Raw genomic sequence first — 23,323 nt, 5'->3', positions numbered from 1 at the left:
GGATGCACTCTACAAAAAACAGACACAAACATCAGACGTACCGGCAGTCCTTTTTCACCCGGAGTCCCTTCTCTTCCTGGGTGACCCTATTGACAAGAAGACGTGTTAATATCTACAGTTAAGACACATAGTTGTGATGTTAAGGTTGGGATTACGGTCTAGGGAATGCATTATGTAAATAAGGGAACTCAAAAGTATACAAGTAGAAGTATGCATGTACTCACTGAGGGCCCGTCGTTTCCAGGTAGGCCCAGCAGCCCTTTCTTCCCTTGAGGCCCCTGTGACAAAAAAGATCAGTCAATCAATCAAGACTTATTCTCTCCAGAGAGAAAAATCCAATTAAAACTCTCGTACCTTCTCTCCTGGCAGCCCAACCAACCCCTGAGGACCCGGGAAACCCTGCAGGAGAGATGGAGCATTAGCATTTCTGTGGATGAGTGAATGCAGTTGAGTTATTCCTGTGAGTGTTTGCTCTTTGATCGTACCACGATCCCAGGGTTGCCTTGCTGTCCCGGAGCTCCAGTGTCTCCAGGCGCTCCCTGTCACAGAAAAGAAATGACGTCACGGGAACAAATTTACTGTGCGGCTCCGGTGTCAACTACTTTTATTATACTCACTATGTTTCCCTTTGAACCCTGACCCCCGTCAATTCCTCGAATGCCCTGTGAGAAGCGATAAGGATAGGAGGATAAGGAGCTGGATAAATACATATTGATCATACACTATGGAAAGAGCAGGTGCACCAGAAATTTGCATATAAAACGATTCAATCATGTGGTCTATCTAGACTTTCCAAATGTTATCGGACTGAAAGGATTAAATTCTAATAGTGAAATAAGTCATTTTGCGGGACTCGTGACACCTTTTATTTAATTTATCCACAGTTTAGATTGCAGAGGTAGTGACGGATCAGAGTAGGGCGGAGTCAAGGATGTGATTGCGAGTCGAGAGCGTTTTTGTAATTCTTCTTAATGTCAGAAGGGTGAGACAAAAGTTCAGCACAGCAGGTTTAATGAAAGGGACTTTTTTTTCTATATCCTTAAGGGTACTTATGTGGCCTTTATTATAAAACAAGCAAAGGGGCTTTTTATTTCAAAATAATACGAGACTGGAAGATGATGTAAGTTTTTTTTTCTAGGAAGACTGTGAGCTATTATGCATATAATAATTCACTTGAATGGGGTGTATTTCCTGGATATGGCTTTTTTATTAATTTTCCTGTCTGACTGATGAGACAACACATCAAGAGGGTGCAGACATTTTTTGAGGCTTGTTTTATTTATCAGCTGGTTTAAAAAAATAAAAAATAAATTAAAAAAATTAATGTTAAATGAACTAGAACCATACATAAATATGTGATTTAGACAACGGGAAGTATGTTATCAGATGCTGACAAGTTCTAACTATTGTTGCTACAAGTGCAAACACACGGCACATAAAATCAGAAGAAACCGCTTCAGGTGTTTGGATTAGATATCTGGCAAGCAAACAGTCACTTTCTCAGATGAGATAAGAATTACACAGCATCATGTGAACAAATGCAGAACCACTGTAACATTATGGTTAGGTATTATAATGTACGTGATTGTGAATGTTGTGTGTGTGTGTGTGTGTGTGTGTGTGTGTGTGTGTGTGTGTGTGTGTGTGTGTGTGTGTGTGTGTGTGTGTGTGTGTGTGTGTGTGTGTGTGTGTGTGTGTGTGTGTGTGTGTGTGTGTGTGTGTGTGTGTGTGTGTGTGTGTGTGTGTGTGTGTAAGTGTGGTATGCATGAAAAGGTGTAAAGGTCACACTCACCGGCTGGCCTGCGGGACCGGGGCGACCTCTGGGGCCATTCAGACCTCTGGAACCCTGAAAAACAAATCACAGTTACATTTAATTAAGTTAGTGTCCCCCAACACTTCAATCTTAGTGACATCTGAAGATTGAGGATATTTTTGTAAACCTTGGACATTTTGGCTAGTCCTCACTTGTTTAGTGATTTTTTTTTGAGGATCAATATTTACCCTAGTCCTTAAAAGTACATGAGTTTAATGTGTTGGTATGCATTTTTCTGCGATATGATAAGATATGTGATATTTAAAAACATGGCAGCTATGAAATCTTAACTTTCACACTGATTTAAACAAAATGTATCAAAATCTGCGCAGCAGAGGCAGAAAAATCCTGACTTAAAGTCTCTGGTACGGGTCGCACTCAAAATCATTGCATCCTACATTTCCCATAATACAACTTACTAGCATCTTTCATTACTTTTACATGAGTGGTGAACGCCTGTGTATCATCAAACTCCACAGATCCATTTTAACATTGGCTTACTGTTAAAAATTTGAAGTGACAGACATTGGAGAGTTACAGAAGACACTGTACAGCAAATTTCATAAGGTGAGTAGTGCTAACAATGAGTTAATTGATCTTTGCATGTAAAGTCAATGGAGTTTCCCTTTAAAACGTTTTTTTTTTATGTGTGTGTGTGTGTGTGTGTGTGTGTGTGTGTGTGTGTGTGTGTGTGTGTGTGTGTGTGTGTGTGTGTGTGTGTGTGTGTGTGTGTGTGTGTGTGTGTGTGTGTGTGTGTGTGTGTGTGTGTGTGTGTGTGTGTGAACACTCACAGCATCACCTGGTTGTCCTCTTGGCCCACCTGGCCCCTCAGAGCCCTTTAAATAAAAACAAAAAAACATGAATACCTACATACAGAAACACCTGCATGAACATGAGAACTTAAACCTGATATGACCTCTCACCTTCTCTCCTGGCTCTCCTGAAGGACCTGCAGGGCCCGGCTTTCCCCTGTCCCCCTGGGAACACAGTGGAAGTTAACAATCGGTCTTATGAATTATATTCTTAACAGACTCACTAAATCTGCCAGATGTCTTACTTTATGTCCTTTGTTTCCAGGGAGACCAGGTAAGCCATCAAACCCCCTGTCTCCCTAATATGAATACATTAAAAAAGGGAGATATGAGGTCATATTTTAAGAAGACAACCATCAGTAAGTGAAAAATGTGACTGTGACTTCAGTTCACCTTTCCTCCTGTCTCTCCTATTGCACCACGGCCCCCGTCTGTCCCCCCTCGACCCTAATAAACACACACAGACACACACATACACACAAAGATAGACACGGTTGTAGCTTCCTCACTGATATACTGTAGATATTTGAGTTACTGTGACAAGATGACTTCATGGTCAGTGTGTGAAATGAGAACATAAACACTGATTATAAAAGAACAGACTGCAGTAAGTGGTCTCACCCGTTTTCCAAGTCGTCCGTTCTGACCGGAGATACCTGACAGTCCTGGAGGGCCCTGGGGAGAACAAATGAGAGTGGGGAGAGGAAAAAAGTAGAAAATGACACGTGAAATGTTGCTGAAAGTAAATGGCGTAAAGCAAAAGAGTTGACAGAAGCTGGTTCTCCAGTGCGGGTTGCCATGATAACTAGCTAACTTACTGGTGGCCCCATATCACCACCGGCCCCCTTCAGTCCCGAGGGACCTGGTGAACCCTGAAAACAAAACAAAAATGTAGAACAAAATCTTATCACGTTCATGTCATTACATTATTTACAGTCACATAAGGATGAAAGGGAAAAGAACAAAAGATCTGCACCATATGTACAGTAGATATACACACGGTATACCCAGGAACATGCATAAAGACCCATATACTGTGTGCACAAAGACACCTACAGGTTTAAAGTAAGTGAAGGTATAAAACAAAAGAAAACATTTAAATGTGATGTTTAAATAATCAAAGAGGTCAATTCGGAGCACCACATATACTGAGAACACGCATGCAAATTTGATTATTACAATTTCATAGCTATTAAACTTGAATGATACACATATGTACACATACAAATGTACCAAATATCTATTCAATACTTATATACTGTCATATAGCTGTGTGTGCCTGACATTATACTGTATACTGTGCCTATTCCCCTAAATACATTTGAAGTATATTCAGTGGTGTGCAGTATCTTTGATTGCATAGGTCTGCGCATCTTACTGCCTCCACTGTGGGAATGTTAACTGTATATATGGTAATCAATAAACAGCATTAACCTGCACAAAAAAAGTCATCTTTGACATTAATTATATGTATTCTTACAGGTGTGTATGCATGTCAGAATCTGCCAAGGTAATATACACTCCAAAAATGAAACTGACACCATCCTGTCACTCACCAGTGGTCCGGGTCTTCCCCTGAGGCCGAGGGGCCCCGGAGGTCCCTTCATAGCCAGCTAGATGAGAAGGAGGAAGAAGATGAGATGGAGGAAGAGGAGGGAGACACGACACGCGCCAGGTTTTATTCATCTTCACAGTGTGACACACAAACTGCATTTCTAAATCAGCTCTGTGTGTGAGTGTGTTTTAAAATGCAGCAGTAATATTTATTAATGTACCTTGGTCTGCTGCAAGATGGCCTGAGCCTGCGCCTCCTGTGCAGAAACCACAGCACCTGTCCTCGGATCACCACCTGACTGGAACTGCACACGCACACACACACACGCGTGCACACACTTAAGCACTCAAGAAGCTCTTAAATCAAACCATGTCAAAGTCAGTACCCCACCCAGTGGCCATTACACTGCACTGCTGCTCAGGTTTTACATAAGAAGGTATAAATAGAGACAAAATAAAGAAAACATTTAAGAAGATAAGTAAAATAAATGCTTGTTCATCTAAACACAGCTGACTGATCTGACGCATAAATTGTATGAAAAATATTTTTGGTCGAAACAAAGGCCCTGTATGGTTTCACAAAGAAATAGTTGATTTGTGAGACAATCTCCAGCCAGCTAATTTTTCAGTAATGACTTTCAAACATTTGCCCCGGAGCTCAGTTAAAGGTTAACAGGACCTAATAACTGCCACAGCATCATCACAGCAGCTTGCAGGGCCCTCAGGGGAACACAGCTGAGTTCTTGGTCTTACCGGTATGAGCATGATGTTTCCTGGGGGACCTGGTATCCCATCAGCTCCATTAAGGCCGGGCCGCCCTGGAGGACCCTGAGAGGAGCGAGATAAGCACGGTTATGGAGAAATGCCGATGTTTGGTGTCACTCACTCAGCAAATAGCGGGCAGCACTCACCAGCTCTCCAGGGTCTCCTCGAGTTCCAACTAGTCCTGTGACTCCAGGAGGCCCTGGCTCACCCTGCAAACAGAGAAAACAGTGTGTCAATCACTTGAGAATGATGGAATCAAGTTCATTTAAAGTGCCTGTATTTTACACTTTTAAATGAATTATAATCTTGTATTTTCATGGTTCTTGCAGTAACCGTTTCATTTCCAACATGTAAAACAATTTCTTTATCTAAGTACTAAAGACAAACATGTCATGCAGTAACATTCACTAACCTCAGGTCCAGGAGGCCCATGTGGTCCTGTGATCTGTGTTCCCTGCAAAAAAACAAACAAAACAAAAAAAAACAAAAAAAAATTCACATAAAAAAATGTTCTCTGCCTTTCTTTAGTGATGATGTAACCATTCATACTGGACATACCAATTCAGTTCAATACCTGACTCTGTGTACTGCTAACAGTCTTACACCTGAAGCCTGAGCAGGACAGCCTGTTTGAGTCATATGAGAGTTTGAAAAACCCAATAACCATGTATTGCACCATGTTAATATTTCAACATATTCCAACATGTATATAAGGATTACTTCAACTGGGTTATTTAAGAAATCTGACACATTTAGCACTAATTCTTCTATATAGCAAATTGAACTCTTAATGTAATTTAGACATAATTTATAGATTAGATTAAGCCAGTGTGTGAACCAAAGTACTTTTTCACACTACGGATGCACAATATTTCCCATCTCTTCTGGCCGATTCCTGATGCCGATACTTGTATATGCACATATTTTTGTTCCACCTAATTGCAGAAACAGAAGTTCTTTGTTCTGTATTGGAATTAACTCGTCAATATACCTACTATGAAGGCCCACTGGTAGATGTTGACATAAAAAACAACACAAAATACAATTCCAAATGTACACATTCACAGGGCAAAATAAAAAAACAACATATAAAACATCCCATATTTTGTGAAACGTTCACGGACACCTTTCAATCGGTACTATAAACCAATATTTAAGTCTTACCAGCCCGGGTGAGATTTTGTATGTGTTTTCTTACCAATCCCAAAATGGCCGGCTCTCCTTTCTCTCCTTTCTCCGGTAAATCCTGATGAGAGGAGAACAGATATGACCAGCATTAATGTGGATGACCGACAGGCACAGAATCAAGTTTTCTCTTCTCTAGACAGCATCACGTTGGTGCGTCACAGTTTGGAAGCACCTGCGTGTTCAGAGAGAGCTCTCGTTCTCTCTCGGCTGGTCCGTAGCGCTCATCGTACTCTTCCTCCTCGTATTCATACTCGTTGACGTAGTCGGAAGTTGTGTTGTCGTAATCTTCGTACTCTACGATCTGTCCAACGCACATGCACAAAGACAAACGATTGAGGAACAGAACACAGAGGGAACACGAACGCTCATGTTGCTGTTCTTCCCGCTGGGTCTCACCTCGTACTCGGTGACATTAGAACCAGCAGTCATGGTTGAAACAGAGACGTCGTCGTAGAGGTCGCTGTAGTCAAACTCCTCAAACTCTTCGACCACACGTTTCTTAGGTGCTCCCTCCACCTGGAGACCAAAAGAGAATCAAAAGAGAAGACAAAATGTCCATTGAGGGTTTGAAATTGATTAATTAACCTACAAAATGAAAAAAAAAAAAAAAGTATGACTTATAACCTTTCGGACATAAAGGATATCTCCTGAAATCAGAAACACTTCCTCTACCAGCCTGTCTGAATAAGCGCTGTGTTACATGAAGACTATCGAAGACAAACGTGGCATAGTCTGCTTATGTAACAGCTCAAGTTGGCCTAGTTTACAGAAAGCACTTTTATTTTGGTTTCTTCAGGTTGGCACATTTTAGCATGACGGCTTCTTGGGCTGCAGTAAAAAAAAAAAAAAAAAAAAACTGAACACAATACTAAACTGAACACAATAAAAGAGTATTAAACGGGTTAAATCTGTGTTTCTGAATAGTAAAACAGATGATAAATCCAACAGCAGCAGCGGAAGAGGATTTCAAACTTTTCCAGGAAGTGTTTACCATTGGCAAACAGGATTTGGCAAAGTATACAGAAATACAAAACCATGTGATGTGCTTTACTACGGGATAAAGGTATTGTATTAGATTAGGTTAGGTTAGGTTAGGTTAGGTTAGGTTAGGTTAGGTTAGGTTAGGTTAGGTTAGGTTAGGTTAGGTTAGGTTAGGTAGTTACTTTATTAATCCCCGAGGGGAAATTTTTTCGCTCCAGCAGCATACAGAAGCAATAAGATAATAATAGAATAATAGAAAAGCAATAAAATAGCAGTAAAAAATATAAAATATAAAATGCACAGTATATACAGTACAGTATATATATCTATATATATTATATACAATATATTTTATTGTGAAAACATGGAGACGGTGAGAGCTCAGTGGACTTAAGTTGTTTTTATAATTTAAAGATCATATTGACAGCAGGAAAATAAGCAGCTATAGGCTTCTGTGTGATGCTTTAAAACTGCAGCTGGTTGATAAGAAACATGTATGTGCCTGAGAAAGAACTCCAATACCGTGGAGAAAATGATCTAACTTCTTCACAGCCTGCAGTGATCCATTAATTTATGATACCTGGTGTAAATATACGGCCAACATAATTAACCCATTTATAGTTTTTTTGTCTTTTCTGGTTTCTAAAACGTCCATAAATACCTATAAAAGTTGTAACCTTGGGGGCTCTGTTCATTTTCCAACAACAGTCTGGATTTACAGCGTTCAACACCTGAGATGCCTCAGTGTGTGTGGAATAGGCCAGGTACAGCAGACTGAGAGTTATTGTCGGGATTTTATTGCTCTCTTGCTCTGCTTTCTCTCTGATTGGCTGTTCGAAGGAGACTTACCTCCTGTGCCTCTGTTAATATGCTGTCGTAGGGTAAAGGTGCCTCACAGTTGGGGATGTAGTCCTGACAGTACGTCTCTGCAGCTCTGTGGTCGTCGACGATCAGGAGTTGCTGGATGTCTCCCTGTGCCACAAAAACACCCACAAACAAAACTCTGAATATCTGTGCCCAGTCGTCAGGAATGCACACATCATCACTGGTCATCACTTTACAATGTCATTTAATGAACGACAGGCCAGACCCATGTGCCTCTGGTGTTTTTATCTGACTTCATGCATTCATTTAGTCAGATCAAAGTGACTTAACAGCCTGTTTTTATGGTTGCTCTGCAGTTAATCGTCTCCAGAGCCTCAGTCTCAAGGGGTGCCAGCATATTGAGTCCACAGACAGACAGAAACTCCTTCTTTTGTCATGCACACACAGAGCAACACACATGGCAGGAAGGCCAAGCCAAACACGGGCTGGGAGTTGTTCAGTTAAACAGATGGACCACCTGACATAACAAAGGTCAAAATGACCCACAAAGATTTTTCAAGATGTTCTCAGTTCTTATTGTGAAAGGTTTGCAGGATTTTGAGAGTTTAAGCAAGACAGTGTTGATTATCGTAGTGATGAGCTCAAAGAATACGTCTTCACATTAAAGGTGCACTTCTTCCTCACATCCACTGGAGGGTGTTGTGGGGAGACAAGCTTTAATTCATTTGTCACCATTTGACTGATAAATCAAACAAGCAGGAACAAGCAGAGACACTTCCTCACCACACACAAGGAACTTATTGTCTATCCTCATATGTATTTCTTACATGTTTTTTTTTAGTGTTTTTCTGAAGCCAAACAAGTTTCCACTGAACAAAATAAATGGTTTATTGCTCCTGGTTTAATTACATATGAATAAAATATGATGGTTCACAATTTAAGAATGGGATTTTCACTGCTCTTCACAAGCATTTGCCTTTAACTCCATGTCGTATTACTTAACCTCCTGAAACACACGCACACACACACACACACACACACACACACACACACACACACACACACACACACACACACACACACACACACACACACACACACACACACACACGGTTAATCCTACCTCAAACACATCCTCGTCCAGCAGCCGTGTTCCGAACACGGTCACACCGTCGGTGCTGACGTGGGGGTTGTGACCTCTGAGTAGGTCCAGGGTGTCCACCTTCTCACAGTCCAGGTAGAGAGTCACTGACTGGCCCTCCACGCTGTAGGCTACTCTGTGCCACCTGTTAACAAGAACAGAGGAAGAAGAAGATAACTTTTTTACAGCTCTCCCAGGTTAAGAAGTTATGTCTTTTTTTTAGAACGCTGCAGCAGTCATGTACAGGAAGGTTTGCAGCATGTATCACAGGTGTAATGGTAATTTTTTTTAAACATTAGTATTCTCTTGTGTTTTTCTGATTCCTCTGTATGCTTAAAAATAATCTCAGTAAGTGATTCTATTCTTCTATTGTTTCTTTTAATCTGCCGTCCAGAGAGAACGCTCGCTCATTTACAGCAATGTTTATTAAAGTCCATTGTTCCTGTTAAATAAACCAACAAATAAAGAAATCCTAAACAGACACAAAAGTGTATGTGAGCAGCATGTGTAGTTACCCACTTGCCATCAGCCAGGTTGATCTTTCTAAAGGTGGGGTAAAGATCTGGAGTTGGCTGACCCTCATGGTCCTCATACAGGAAGACAGGAGAGCGGCCGACCTCTACACCGAGCTGCTGGGTGCCCTGAGAAGGGCAGAGACACAGAGGCGAGGGAGGGAGAGAGGGTTGATAGGATAAACTGATAATGGGAAAAGGTCTATTACAGGCCATAAAACAGGGTTAAATTTACATAATAATACAAGGATTGAGATTATAACATAACCAGTTTTTGACAAATCTTTAACAAAACCAGCAAAACAAATTCCCATTTTAAGGACAAGCCGTGTTGATGATCCCAGTTGGAGCTCCTCCTACAGACTGCATGTTCAGTCATGAATCATTGTTTTGCTCAAGGTCTGTGTCACGCTAGTGGGGTGAATTATTTCAATGTATGGTGGACACAGTAAAAAGACGGAACATGGTGAGTGAGAGAAAGCAGAGCTGGTCATTAAACATTCAGCAATTTGAAAATTGGTTTCAACATCCGGATGCAGTACATCTGATGCGTACCTGCGTGTCGTACAGGGAGAGGAGAAAGACCTGCGAGCCTTTCACAGCTCGAACTGTTGTCATCACTGAGAAATCGATGGGGAATGGGGAATCTGGAGAGAATGCACACGTACACATCAGGACAAACACATTCAACAAAATGCATTCATACCTACGATTTTTCTGCCAAACAAGACCACACAGTTATAATAAAAGTTACCAGGGAAGAGCTGCTTGGTGGGCGCGCTCAGTTGAATCTTCCTGTTGATTTTAAAGGAGAGGTCCGTCTCCTCTCGTCCCTTCCTGCTGGTGCACAGTCCTGCCTCCAACGACACGCCCTCCATGTCCTCGGACAGCTCCAGGACCTTCAGCACATCGATGGGATTGGCTGCAAAACGAAAAAAGAACAGTGAGGATGGAGCTGGTTTGAGGCAGATCATCACAGCGTTTACCTGGCTGGTGTTATTTCAGAGGGTATGTCTATGTGCTCAGAGAGACCTTCATGCAAGGTTGACAAACAGTTTGCTTATTGTTATTTTTGACTTAAAAGTGTTAATTTGATGCTGTACGTTTCACCAGAACACGGGCTAGTAGAGTGGTTTTAAATGGCCAAACTTCCCCTGCAGCAGCAAAAACATGGAAATATGTATCCTGCAACTGCTGGAAAAGTTACCCTCTGTCATTTCATGACGCAGCTTAACAAACAATAAATGAGTTACAGCGGATAAAATATAACAGCAAAAATACATGTCTTCAGTTTAGAGGCGAAGGAAAGCAATATCAGGTTGATTGTAGGATTTAGTGGCATCAAATAGTGAAGTTGCAGACTGCCACCAACTGAACATGTCTCGCCTCACCCTAAAGAAGAAGCAATGGGAGCCGTGAAATGGTGAAAAGCACAAGTTGGTGTTTGGTTTGTCCCTTGTGGGCTACTGTACTTCGAACTGCAGCGCTATCTTCTCCCTAGAAATTAAGGGCTCATTGTAAAGTGACAAAAACACAACAATTCTTGGTTTAAGAAGATTATACTCCAATAAAACATAATTATTAATATCATATTCCATTTCTGACAGTAGGTCCCTTTAAATCCTATACAGTGGACCTTTAAGACTGCATTTGACAACTGCTTTTTTTTTTTTTTTTTTACCAAAGACTAATGTCTATTTCCTCAAAGTTGAACTCAAAATGGAAAAGAAACAAACACATTTCCAAGAATTGTCGACCAAAATTAAGTTTGAGGTGTCCTTTTACTTTATTTTTAAAGCTGCACTCATCAATTTTGTTCACAACAACCGAAACCTTCGTCTACTGAGCTTTTTAGCCTCTTTTAGCTCTGTTTTCTGAACCAAAACCGACACTCATCAACCTTTTTTCCAGCTGAGCCACGTTCAGCAAACAAGCTCTGATAAAAACAAGGATTTAGTGCAACAATGGTACAAATAAACAAACAAACCGACAACCTCTGTAAACGTACACAACTTTAACAGTCCAACTATGTGCTCTTGATCTCTTTGTCTCTCTTTCAGACACATACTTGTTGCAGAAGTTTGATGTGGTCATTCAATAACACCCGTCTTGGCACGCGTGCAAAAGTCTGCATCACACAGGACTAATACCAGAAGGCAACCAAGAATACATGTGGTCTGATACTGATCCAGCCCAATGTCACACAACAGATGCACACAAAGACACACGAAAAGTAAGAGACAACTGCAATTCAAAAGATATGCATCCATGTATTACATATGCACACACACATTCTTCTGAATGATGTGGACACTGTGGTCACGGAGCTTCGCAAGGGTGGACTAAGCAGAAAAAGACAGGATATAAAAGTCGAGACTGGGGGGCGAGACAGCAGAGAAATCTGTAACATATTGAGAGTAAGGCGAGACGAGGGGGAAAGAGGGAAAATAGGAGAAATAATAGATGGTAGGGGAGAGGAGGGCATGCCTCTACTGGTGTGGCTTCTTTTCACACGTATTTCTGAGGCTTACGTAAACCCTCCATCTGCCTCGTACCTTTCCACACATACGTGCGAACACACGCATGTGTGTGCACACGAGGTTGGCATGATGTCTGCGTCTGACTGCCAGATGTATTTGTTGCCCGGTTTCTCTTTTCAGGTTTGTCCGTCTGTTTGTCCATCTGTCTGCAGGTCGGTCTGTCTGCCAGCCTGCCTGATGGCACTCTGTCAGCTTGTAACGCTGTCTTTCATATGCTTGGCCTCATATCGTTTACAGATACAACTAATACTATTCAAACTCCACAGAGATTTTGGTTCCTTTACAGGCTGAGAAGCATCTGTGGAAAGTTTGGCATTTCGATTATTTGCTCTCTGTGTTTTGTGCTCGGCTGTCGGAGTTGATCGTGCATGACTCAAAATACTCACAAAAACGTGAACACCTGTTCACTGTCATGTGATTTACAATCCTCAATGTTGAGACTACTAATTTTATCCAGTTCTGTGTGCAGTTTGAATCTGCACTGTGTGTTGGCCTGCAGCATACTGACTAGTTACTATTTGTTCATCTCAGCTCCATAAAAGAGCAAAGATAACAACTGCACTGCAAGATGTAACAGTCTCAGATGACATCACACACTACAGCGAAATCTGTCTGCATGGGTTGCACACAGCTCCCCAAAGGAAATTCTTACCAACTGACTTGAAATTGTGAAAATAAAGTATACAAGCACAAGAAGATTCTATTAAATTTTATATATATATATAATAAATATAATATAAATTATATTATACTATATCCTCTAAGATATCCTTAATTGACTGGTGATAAGCAAATTAGCCACTATACAATTCTGTTTGGCTGTTAAGGGAAGAGTTCAAAGTTTGGGGAAATGCACTTATTCATTTTCTTGCTGAGAATTTAACTCCAATACGTCATGTGTAATGGTCTGTTGTCTGATTAAGAGTAGTAGAATACACCAGCATCTCTAAAGCTCACTAAAGATGGCTGTATTTAGATTAAAGAAGTTAAAAGGACAAGTTGTGTTTTGCTTTTTTTGTTTCGTTATTAGGCCGGTGCTGGATTGGATCAGCGGGAGGGACACTGCCTGTGATTGGTAGTTACGTTGTGGGAGAGTTATGATTATGGTTATAGGATTAAGGTGGGGTATACAGCTCAGGTGAAACCAACCAATCACAGCAGCATGTAGTTTAAAATGTGCATCCCTCAGGGGGCCCAGTCCAGCAACCAATATTTTATTATGTGCCAAACTTTTTCTTGGTTTAAAACAGTGAGAGAGGCAGGCTGGCTGTTCTTCTTCCAGCGTTTATGCTAAGCTAAGCTAATCAGCTGTGGCTTTATATTTACAGTACAGTCATGAAATAGGTATCAATCTACTTATCTAACTCTCATCTAAAGGCTCCTATCCTATTTGTTTATATTCGTAATGATATCAGAGAGCTATTTTAGAAGTTATTTCCCACAAATGCACTATAAAACCATATGCGATATGGACACAATATATCTCCATAGGATTGTAGAACAATAGTTTTTTTTTTTTTTTACAATCCTTTTCTTTTTTTATTCAGGTGTGTTAAAGTGCTTTTCTTACAGCTACACTTTGTCGACATGGTAGACGTATCTCGGAGTGAGCACATGCTGGAGTCACGGCGAGACTTCTGGTGACGCTGCTCCTCACTCACAAGAAGTGAGTCGGGGAAAAGGGGGTTTCAGTAGTACATACCAAGAAGTGATCAGCAGCACTGACATCTGAATGCAGCAGCGGACAAGACGAGACATGGAAACTTTGCCCTTGCTCTATACGCACTCCCAAACACGAGCTAATGTTTCCCAACGCAGCCGACGCAAGAGTCGGTTAAAGGTCTAGATTATTTATACGTACTGAACACAAACACACTGACCCACACACACACACTGAACAAAATCTGTGTTGTGTATATAAACAAGGGGTCGTTCTGGTCTCCATCAGTGGCTGCTGTTGTCCCGAGGCTCTGAACTCTGGTGTGAAAGGCATCAACATGCACACACAAGCAGAGTATGTCAAACGTAAGCTTCGACATAAAGCAGAACGACGTATCTTGAAGAGAAAAGATCTGAACAGCGGAATGTCGTCGACCGTCCGGGTCACTCACACGACCTAAATCCAACTAATCACCGATTTCAACTCTCCAAACAACCGAGAAATTGAGTCGGCTGCAGTACAGACGTTTAATTTATCCACTTGCTTTTTATTCCCGAAGAATTACAACCGGTGTGTGAAACGGTATTCTAAAATCAACGTCAGCGGCAGAGAGGCATCACAATGAAAAAGTGTCCTGGTTGTAACACTGTCTTACTGCACAGAGAAGAGTCCTCCAAGCCAACCTTTCGCTGACTAACACCGGTTCACTCACTTCATCTCATATTCAAGATCCGACACCGGCGCACTATTTCCAAATCTCAAGATGAAATATTACACTGGGTGGAACTTGTGAGGAAGCATCTTTGTAACTCGCAGCAGAAACAATGAATTCTATGAAGACTTTCGCAAAGTAACTCTGTTGGACACATTTGGACGATGGGTGAATGGACGGACGGTTGAACAGACAACGCCAGTTTTGAACTCAACTGTCTCAAGCGGTGTAACAGTTATGTTCGTCCACAGCACGCAACGTATTAGCTTCCCAATAACAGCTCTAAAAATGTTAGAAGCCGGTGTTTTTCTTTGCCTATTTCTTTTCTGAGGACCAGCATCAGTCACGTGACTGTCGAAGCCCGTTGGGGTCTCACATATACGCACAAGTTGCTGTAGGTTTCAGCTCCAAAAATCACATGGTTAAGTTTTGGAAAAGATCACGGTTTGAGTTCAAATGAAGTTACTTACTCAAGCTATGTTACGTGGGTAAGTTAAGTTCTGTACATTACGTAAGTTGTCTTTCTTACGTCACACTCCACCACCTTGACCTCCTCCTTCCACAACCGTCTCAAATGGAGGCATCTCACGATTGTAGAGCCATTACCGTGACGCGATAAATATTTTGCGCTTTGGACCAATGCACACATTTTGCAGTAATATTGTTTTTTTTTTCAGCTTAACAAATCTGTTACAAAATGCCGGTTGACAGTGAAATAATGAAGTGTAAGTGGAGCTCAGTGTCTTTTATCAGGCTTCCATCATGGAAGTAGGACAGAAACAAACAAAACACTTGACAACCTCCCTGGCACCACATTGGCACGACTGTGGATATTCTGGAAACCAGATGTGTGTCTGTGTTTGTGTGTATCAGTGGAGACTGGGTGAGCTCTTTTTTGTGTACATGTGTAGTTGTTTGTGTGTGTTTGTGATTAGTCTGTCATTAACTGAGTAATGGCGAAGAATGCAATAACATGCCTTTCGCAGTAACAAGAACTAAGGCTTAGACAACACACACACACACACACACACACACACACACACACACACACACACACACACACACACACGCGCGCGCGCCTGCACGCACACGCACACACAATTCAATTCCTCCACAGAGGATTTGCTTCAGTAACCTCTCATTACAGTCTTTTACCTTTTTGTACTCTTTCTCAAGCTCACTCTCATTCTGCAGCTTTTCTCAAACTTCCCCTTCAAACACTTGACACCGTTCTCCTTTGAGACAAAACCAAGCGAAGGACAAAAAGAGGGAGATGAAAACCAGAGAGAAGAGGAGGAGGGCAAGAATAGGATAGAAGCACCATGTGTTTTCTTTCCTCGGATCAAAGAAACACACTGGATTATCTCCCCTCCTGTCGCACACACACACACACACACAGACACACACACAGACACACACAGACAGACACACACACAGACACACAGACACACACACACAGACACACACACACACACACAGACAGACACACACACACACACACACACACACACACACACACACACACAGACAGACACACACACACAAGACAGACACACACATGCATCTACTTAAAGGAATCTCTAATATCAGTGTCACCGTCAGACAGACAGACAGACGGACATGTGCTCCTTATCTCCCTTCAGGACACTGTCTTGAAATCAATGCTGATCTCGAGTATCAACACCCCGGTTGTAATTCTCCCTCCTCTTCCTCCACATGAACGACAAAGGGGTTTTATTCATGCCACCATACACAGATGAAAGACTGCATCAATATTTGTCAGTCACTGGGCTCCAAGTCTTCTTGAAAAGCCCCACGTTGCTTTATGCGCCTCTGTTCTCTATTACTGTTGGATGTTGCATCATATGGCCACTTTGATTTTTGGAAAACAAAGGCAAGCTTATTTTCTAACATAAGAAGAATTTACAGTACAAAGACATACTATGCCAGAGTGCATGGAAGAAATACACAAATTATGACCATCGGCAATATATCTTTGTGTGTTTAGCTCTTCAAACAATATCTTAACGTTAAAGCATGATTTACAGAATAATATAAAAACACAAACATTTCAAAGTTTTCTAATATCAACAGTTGATGTCCTGTGTCAGATCAAAATGATGACATACAGTGCAGAGCTGGTTGGGCAAAATTAAAGCTCGACATTAAGCCAATGACATAGCTACTTCAGAAACGCAGCTCTTGTGAATTTCCATACGTTATCACTTTTGTTTTTAAGCTGGCTGAAAAGTTGATCCTCTGCATGCTCCATTGTTTAAGTAATCAATGAAACATTTCAAAATAAAACGCTGACAGAGCAGGACAGAATCACCTGAAACACTGAGCATCACCAGTTATAAAAGACTCTTTGGGTTTCTTGTAGAACAAGCCAAAGAATATTTTACACAACCATTCACACTGCTCACCAGTCCAGGTAAATAAGGACTTGTTCCAAACATCAGATTACTTCTTCTGCTTGATCTTTTTGCTGACGGATGCTGGTCAGTGGCTGCTATTTAAACTGTTGAATGGACAACTAATAAGATGATGATCTGTGATTTAACTGCTTTTCAGTCTTGTATTCATACAGATGTTTTATAGAGTCCAATCATTCAACTTCTATTTTGCTTCAACCAAAAGTCTGGCTTTCTGGTAGGTCGGGGAACATTAGAACTATATTTGCAGTAAACTCCGACAAATCTTTACAGCAGGACAAAATATTGAAACATAATTTATTTATAAACGGCACTAACCCTAACCCTGTCACACTAATGCTTTGAGCTGAATGCTAATATTGACATCTTCGCCGGAACATATGTAAGTTACGATTCATTTGCTGTGTTTCCATCCGGGTTTGTTTCTATAAATAAATTACATGACCTTTTCTACCTCAGCCAAGTGTAAAACTTTTTTTTTTTTCTTTGTTGCAGTTTTAGCAAGTTTGCATGCTAACTTGGAATTAAAAGCAAAGCACAACTGAGGCAGGTGGAAATATTCTTAGATTTTCTGGTATTTGATCGTAAACTAAAGCACGGGATGTAATTAAAGATCCGCTACATGGCTGTTAGAAAACATATTAAAAAAAATACTCTGCTTTGAAAGATGATTTGTGACTGATGTCATTTTTCTATAATGAAGTTAGTCCAAAGTTAATAAGTGGTGAGGCTGGTTCTTAAAGTCATATGAATATGCAATTATTTGTCATTTCAGATGATTAACTGCTGCTGACTGGAAGACCGTTCTCACTGTTTGTTTAATGCAGATTTCAAGTTTCCGCATCACACCTGTGAAAGTTGTCTTCTGGACCACGATTGGTGTCCAAACGAGTGTTGATGTCACAAATCAGGGTGAAGTCATCAGACTTCATCCACCACAAATGTCCATACACATTTTATGTGTCCATTTAAAAGTTGTGTTTAAGATACACATTATAGCTTTTCTATGAATACTTTACAAATAAATTATAAAGATGCTTCAACATGATGTTCAACATGATGTTCGTGAACAAAATGTCCTCTTTCTATATAAATCTACTGAAACGCAGCAGCAGCTGTATGACTGTTAAAAAGAGTTTACTCAGGTTGTTGTTTGATCTCTTCTGTTGCGAGGAACGCCTTCACACTCTTCAAACTGACCTAAAACCTCAAACAATTCTGCCCAAACTGTCAGTTGAAAGAACTACGGTCATCAATCAAGGCACAAAATGGAAGTCAGTTATTGACTGATGACCAGTTTTTGGACTCTGTTGAAATTTTCATGTCTTTGTTTCACCTAAATCTTTGTTTCAGATTCTCCAGCTGCTCCCAGTGGACACACCACGGCCTCGCATAGCAGCTCCACCACGACTGGTTGATGTGTGTGTGTGTGTGTGTGTGTGTGTGTGTGTGTGTGTGTGTGTGTGTGTGTGTGTGTGTGTGTGTGTGTGTGTGTGTGTGTGTGTGTGTGTGTGTGTGTGTGTGTGTGTGTGTTTGTGCAAAGCCATGAATGAGAGAGGAACTACTTTATAAAGCACTTTGTTCATTAAAGTAGAAAAGTGTAGTCTGTTTACGCTATTACAGTTTAATGTGTTAGCATGATACTAGTAAAAGTAGTAAACACAAAATGCAGCTGATCCAGGTGGGAATGCCGTTTTAGTTTTGCGAGTAATCATAAAAATAAAAATAAAAAACATGGTGCTAAATGAGGAAATCAAAAGGGGGACAAGAATTTGATGGTAGTAGCTGGAATATTTTTAATCTGAACCAAAGTGATGGACCAATTATTGACACTGCCAGCCATCATAAGCTTTCTAAACAACACACCATTTGCTGCATTAACACAACTGTCCTGAATAACTGTCCAATACAAACATATTTTGATTGGGAGTTGGGCCTGTGATGTCATCTTCCTGCTGTTCCTCTTGTTCTAGAGGCAGCCAGCTCACAGTGGAACAGGAAAGCACTGAACTAAACAAATCTGTATTCAGGTATGTTACAGTGGCAACCACATGTTTTGTGAATCCTGAATACTTTGAATTATTTGAGAGCAATAAATAGCACGGGTCAGGCTGATAGTTACCTGTAACACAGAGGCGGGTAATGTCACCTGAGGCCAGATTGAGATAACCGCTTGACCGTAACTTAACCACATAGCTCAGAAGTCTGCGACCATAACTCAGAGCGGACCAGCTGACAGCTAGGTGTGTAACTGCATCTGACATTAAGAAAACTATCGAGAGGGTCTTGTAACTGGAGACAGTTGAAGAACGGGTGTTATGCAAGAGTTTGTATAGTATCTGAATGAAAGAATACTGTTTGTGTGTGTGTCTGTGTTGTTTGGACTATTTGTGAATTTGTGTTTCTCTTTCCCGGCAGGGTTGTTTTCTTGTAAACTCTTATTTACAAGGACATATTGAGAGACGCTGCAGGGTTTACACCCTGACCTAGTTTGACCTCAGATGACCTTAAAGGTCCAGAGGTCACATCAGTCACTTCCGTAATGACCTTCACAGACACATTGAGATCTGAGTGTGTGTGTGTGTGTGTGTGTGTGTGTGTGTGTGTGTGTGTGTGTGTGTGTGTGTGTGTGTGTGTGTGTGTGTGTGTGTGTGTGTGTGTGTGTGTGTGTGTGTGTGCGTGCGTGTGTGTGTGTGTGTGTGTTACTTCATATACTGGATGCTGGGATCGTGATACTGTGACAAAGGCTAACAAGCTTTAAAGGCTGTGCTAAAACTTTTTAAATCCATTTTTATGACACAATTTACACATAATAAGTTATTTTCTAAGTATTCAGTATGAATTTGGATGATTAAAACTTGTTTTAAGGTTATCAGGACATAACATCAAATATTTTTTAAGCACGCAAACACCAATCACGGCAGCTCTCCAGCCATTGGAGAGTGTGCCTTTATGAATGGGTAAGTTGGAGGCAAAAATGTCAAAAGCTTTGTTAACTGACAAGTGAAAGAACCGTTGTAATAAGTGCAGACCATTTACAAAAAAGCACGCTTCCCAAAGTGTTCCTGTTTCTTTAAACCCTGCAGAACTTTTGTCCAGACTCGAGCTTACGTCATAGCTCCACTGTAACATACTGAGTGCTACTGTTACAGCTGTAAAATGGTGGATAAACTGGTTTGAGTGCCGAAACTCCTGAGGAAATACTAATTTCCCTACATTTAGTGTGATAACATTAGGAAAGTCTAAAAGAGCTGCAAAATTGAAGCAAAATACTGATTTCAAATATAGTCCATCTCCTCAACGGTTGCAGAGGCTTTCAATTTCGCAAAATTCCCACCATTTCTCTGCAATAAAGAAATTGTAGATCAAATTTGTCTACAATTTCATGACAAAGAGAAACTCCATCTTTAATACAGATCCTATAATAGGAACAATGGCTCCAAAGCAGACCCTAAATATATCTTTAATATTTAAAATTAAAGAATAACAAAGAATAACCTGATTCCTCTGGTCTATCTTGATGACACAAGGTTTTTTTTTGTCTTTCACCATGTTCCTCTGAGGGGCTGAATCATGTGAGTGACCATGATAGACTACATTGTAGTTTATATCATGAGATGATATTCAATCACACTAATACACACTTGAAGTTAAGCTGACAGACATCAGTGACACCTGGTTCTAAGAAGATTAAAGTCCTCCTGGTTCCAGTGCAGCTCCAGGAGCTTCTGTATGGAACTAAGCATCCCCCAGTACAGTTCAGCACAGCTTACTTTAATTTATCTGTCTGTTCCTCATTACCCAGCTTTAGGCTACAGTTTAGATATCCTGTAAGTTGCTGTATGGGAGAACAGACTGATGCAGCAGGTATGGCAGAACAAGTCTGGACATATAGGCCGATACCTTTCGACTGTCTAGCAAATGTGCAGTGGGCTCATGGAGCCCCCCAAAAAAAGGGTAGTTCAGTTCAATAAGCTTCAGGCCTGCATGACCTGGCACGACAACACCATCTGTCAGATGGAGGGGGAAAACTGTTTTTGTGGGGGTTAAGGAGAAAATGGCACGGAGAGCTTTCTGTGGGTGACAGAGAGGATCTTTAGAAATTGATTTTACCTGATCAATCTCAAACCAACTTTTGGCTTGATGCAAAAGTGGGTGAAAATGAGTGTGTTGGCTTTAAAGGATTGAAATAATGGCAATGATGGGATGAAGATGGCATTAAAACTTGAGGGCAGGTGGTGACAAGTGATGTGATTAGGAGGAGAGGAAGAAGTGAAGTGGAGGAACCAATTTAACTTTTTATATCAATTTAATCAGACAAATTAATTTAGAGGTTCAATTATTTACATAAAGATGAACAAATAAACAATCTTGGATATTTCAGCTTACCTGCTCTTGAGGTGTAAGGCAATGTGGCAAGCAGCAACAGCAGCAATGTCTCGCGCACTGGGTTCCATCGATCCATCATATTGCATTTGAAGCTATCGATATGGCGACCAATAATTCCCTCGTGGCTCCCTGCGCTCAGCGGGACACCTGCAGTCAGAGGAACTTCGGCTCTGCAGGAGAGAGCTTTACCAGTCGAGAAGTGCGGCGCGCCTGTGCGTCTTTACGCGCGCTCCGACATCTGGCAATTAAGAGTGCGCAAACATAAAGGCTGATTCAACTGATGATAGTTGATACTCAGCAGCCCGTACACGGCTCTCTTTACTGCTTTACTTCTGGATGGACGGATGAAAACGACAGACTAGCGGGGGGAGGGGGGAAAGAAAAAAAAATGCACCTTCACCCGCAGAGAACTTCCCTCACTTTCTTTTCCCTCCCTCCCCTCTCCTCCTCTCCGGGGCTACCCCTCCCTCCCAGGGCACTCCGAGACTCTTGGGGCTGTGCCGAAACATAATTACTGCACGTGTCTTTATTAGCATCATTGTCTTTGGATTGATTTAAGGGAGTCTGTGCTGTCTGTATCTGTATCTCTCATGGGCACGCACATGTTTCCGAGCGCATGTGCATTATTGTTTCGATGCATTAATGTAAGCATGCCAATTAAAATCACTCTCTAGGACCTAACGCAAAACAACCAACATGAACATTCGCACGCGCACGCAAGCACACGCACGCACGCAACAAGATAGGACAGGACAACGGTGCTGCCCAACTAATAAAAATATGCTGCTGCAGATTCCAAATTCCAGTGCCTGTCTGTCTTTGCCCACCACACACACACACACACACACACACACACACCATTATATGTGCACAATGCTGCCAAAAATGTACTCAATGACTTCTATTTCAAGGGTTTACCATTCTGAATCTCTAATGTGGGAAACTCCAAAGAAACTAGCAGCTCACAGGGAGTTTAACATAATCTGAGCTCAGTACATGCACACACATGCATGCATGTCCCCCTCGCTTCAACCCAAATCTACATTAGTCTATTGTCGAAGAGGACATCTGTACACCTATTTTTATTTTTTTTTTAAATCATGTGTGCTAAAATTTGACCCATATTAAAAAGGACATCAGAAAAATTTGAAAAGTGCACATAGTGGTAAATATGCAGGAGTGTACTTTCATGTTAGTATGAAGAAATAACTGTTCATGGTGTGATTTGATGCCATCTTGCAGCATTTTGCAAAAATTGTCACTCCCCTATATATACATAGTTTGAGATGAGGATTAGTGCTTTCCAGCCTGTAACTAATGAACAGATGCACAAACTACTCTGTTTTTGTGAATGTATATCGTCTCATGTCCTAAGACATTTGGAATATTCTCCATATAATATAGGTTACAAGATTTAAGTTAAAGACGATATAAATGTGGTGTTCAATAATTGTCCATGTTTTGGTAACGTTAGTCAATTGGATTCAGGCACACATGCATACTGACTTTTTCTTTTGGATGAAAATAGATTCCAGGCATATTTCCAAAGTCCTAACCTCCTGCTTCACATAGGTTGACTTAAACATATGACTGGCATATGTACAGTCTTGTGTTAAAGTGTGTGTGTGTGTGTGTGTGTGTGTGTGTGTGTGTGTGTGTGTGTGTGTGTGTGTGTGTGTGTGTGTGTGTGTGTGTGTGTGTGTGTGTGTGTGCGTGCGTGCGTGCGTGTGTGTGTGCGTGCGTGCGTGTGCGTGTGTGTGTGTGTGTGAACAGACAGAGATGTATTACTCACGTGTAGCGTTTGTTTCATCTATTCTAGGAGCCATGGTTATAACTTTATATAATACTGAAATGAAAAATAAAATTTAAAAAAACATTCCCCCGACTTCCTGTTTCAGCAATGAACTGGCCATTGGAAAGTTTGGGAATTTTTGGGGAAGTTTGGGAAGTTAAAAGTACTTACCGCTGGTAAAAAGTATCTCGGACCGTTCAAAGG

General features: G+C 41.1%; 1 protein-coding gene across 1 annotated transcript in view; it reads right to left on the bottom strand.

Annotated features, from left to right (window-relative positions):
* Positions 1–21,408, bottom strand: part of LOC138615817 (collagen alpha-1(XI) chain-like) — a 37,291-nt gene extending 15,883 nt beyond the window's left edge. The window contains exons 1-26 of the mRNA XM_069689657.1: positions 21,328–21,408; positions 10,346–10,513; positions 10,147–10,238; positions 9,599–9,720; positions 9,062–9,224; positions 7,963–8,085; positions 6,529–6,648; positions 6,305–6,433; positions 6,143–6,190; positions 5,357–5,398; positions 5,091–5,153; positions 4,933–5,007; positions 4,401–4,484; positions 4,182–4,238; positions 3,444–3,497; positions 3,247–3,300; positions 3,019–3,072; positions 2,871–2,924; positions 2,737–2,790; positions 2,605–2,649; positions 1,793–1,846; positions 618–662; positions 486–539; positions 355–399; positions 225–278; positions 42–86 (exon numbers count right to left, since the gene is read on the bottom strand). Coding sequence (XP_069545758.1) covers positions 42–86; positions 225–278; positions 355–399; positions 486–539; positions 618–662; positions 1,793–1,846; positions 2,605–2,649; positions 2,737–2,790; positions 2,871–2,924; positions 3,019–3,072; positions 3,247–3,300; positions 3,444–3,497; positions 4,182–4,238; positions 4,401–4,484; positions 4,933–5,007; positions 5,091–5,153; positions 5,357–5,398; positions 6,143–6,190; positions 6,305–6,433; positions 6,529–6,648; positions 7,963–8,085; positions 9,062–9,224; positions 9,599–9,720; positions 10,147–10,238; positions 10,346–10,513; positions 21,328–21,406 — 1,977 coding nt within the window. The 5' untranslated portion in view covers positions 21,407–21,408. The remainder of the gene's footprint in view (positions 1–41; positions 87–224; positions 279–354; positions 400–485; positions 540–617; positions 663–1,792; positions 1,847–2,604; positions 2,650–2,736; positions 2,791–2,870; positions 2,925–3,018; positions 3,073–3,246; positions 3,301–3,443; positions 3,498–4,181; positions 4,239–4,400; positions 4,485–4,932; positions 5,008–5,090; positions 5,154–5,356; positions 5,399–6,142; positions 6,191–6,304; positions 6,434–6,528; positions 6,649–7,962; positions 8,086–9,061; positions 9,225–9,598; positions 9,721–10,146; positions 10,239–10,345; positions 10,514–21,327) is intronic.
* Positions 21,409–23,323: the final 1,915 nt, after the last annotated feature.

Source organism: Brachyistius frenatus, unplaced genomic scaffold, assembly GCF_029030835.1.
Source record: "Brachyistius frenatus isolate BFR_SWC_R1_liver_20210118 unplaced genomic scaffold, ASM2903083v1 Contig_7, whole genome shotgun sequence".
Taxonomy (NCBI): Eukaryota; Metazoa; Chordata; class Actinopteri; family Embiotocidae; genus Brachyistius; species Brachyistius frenatus.
Note: the sequence above shows the minus strand (reverse complement) of the source record. Positions and strands in the feature narration are given on the sequence as shown.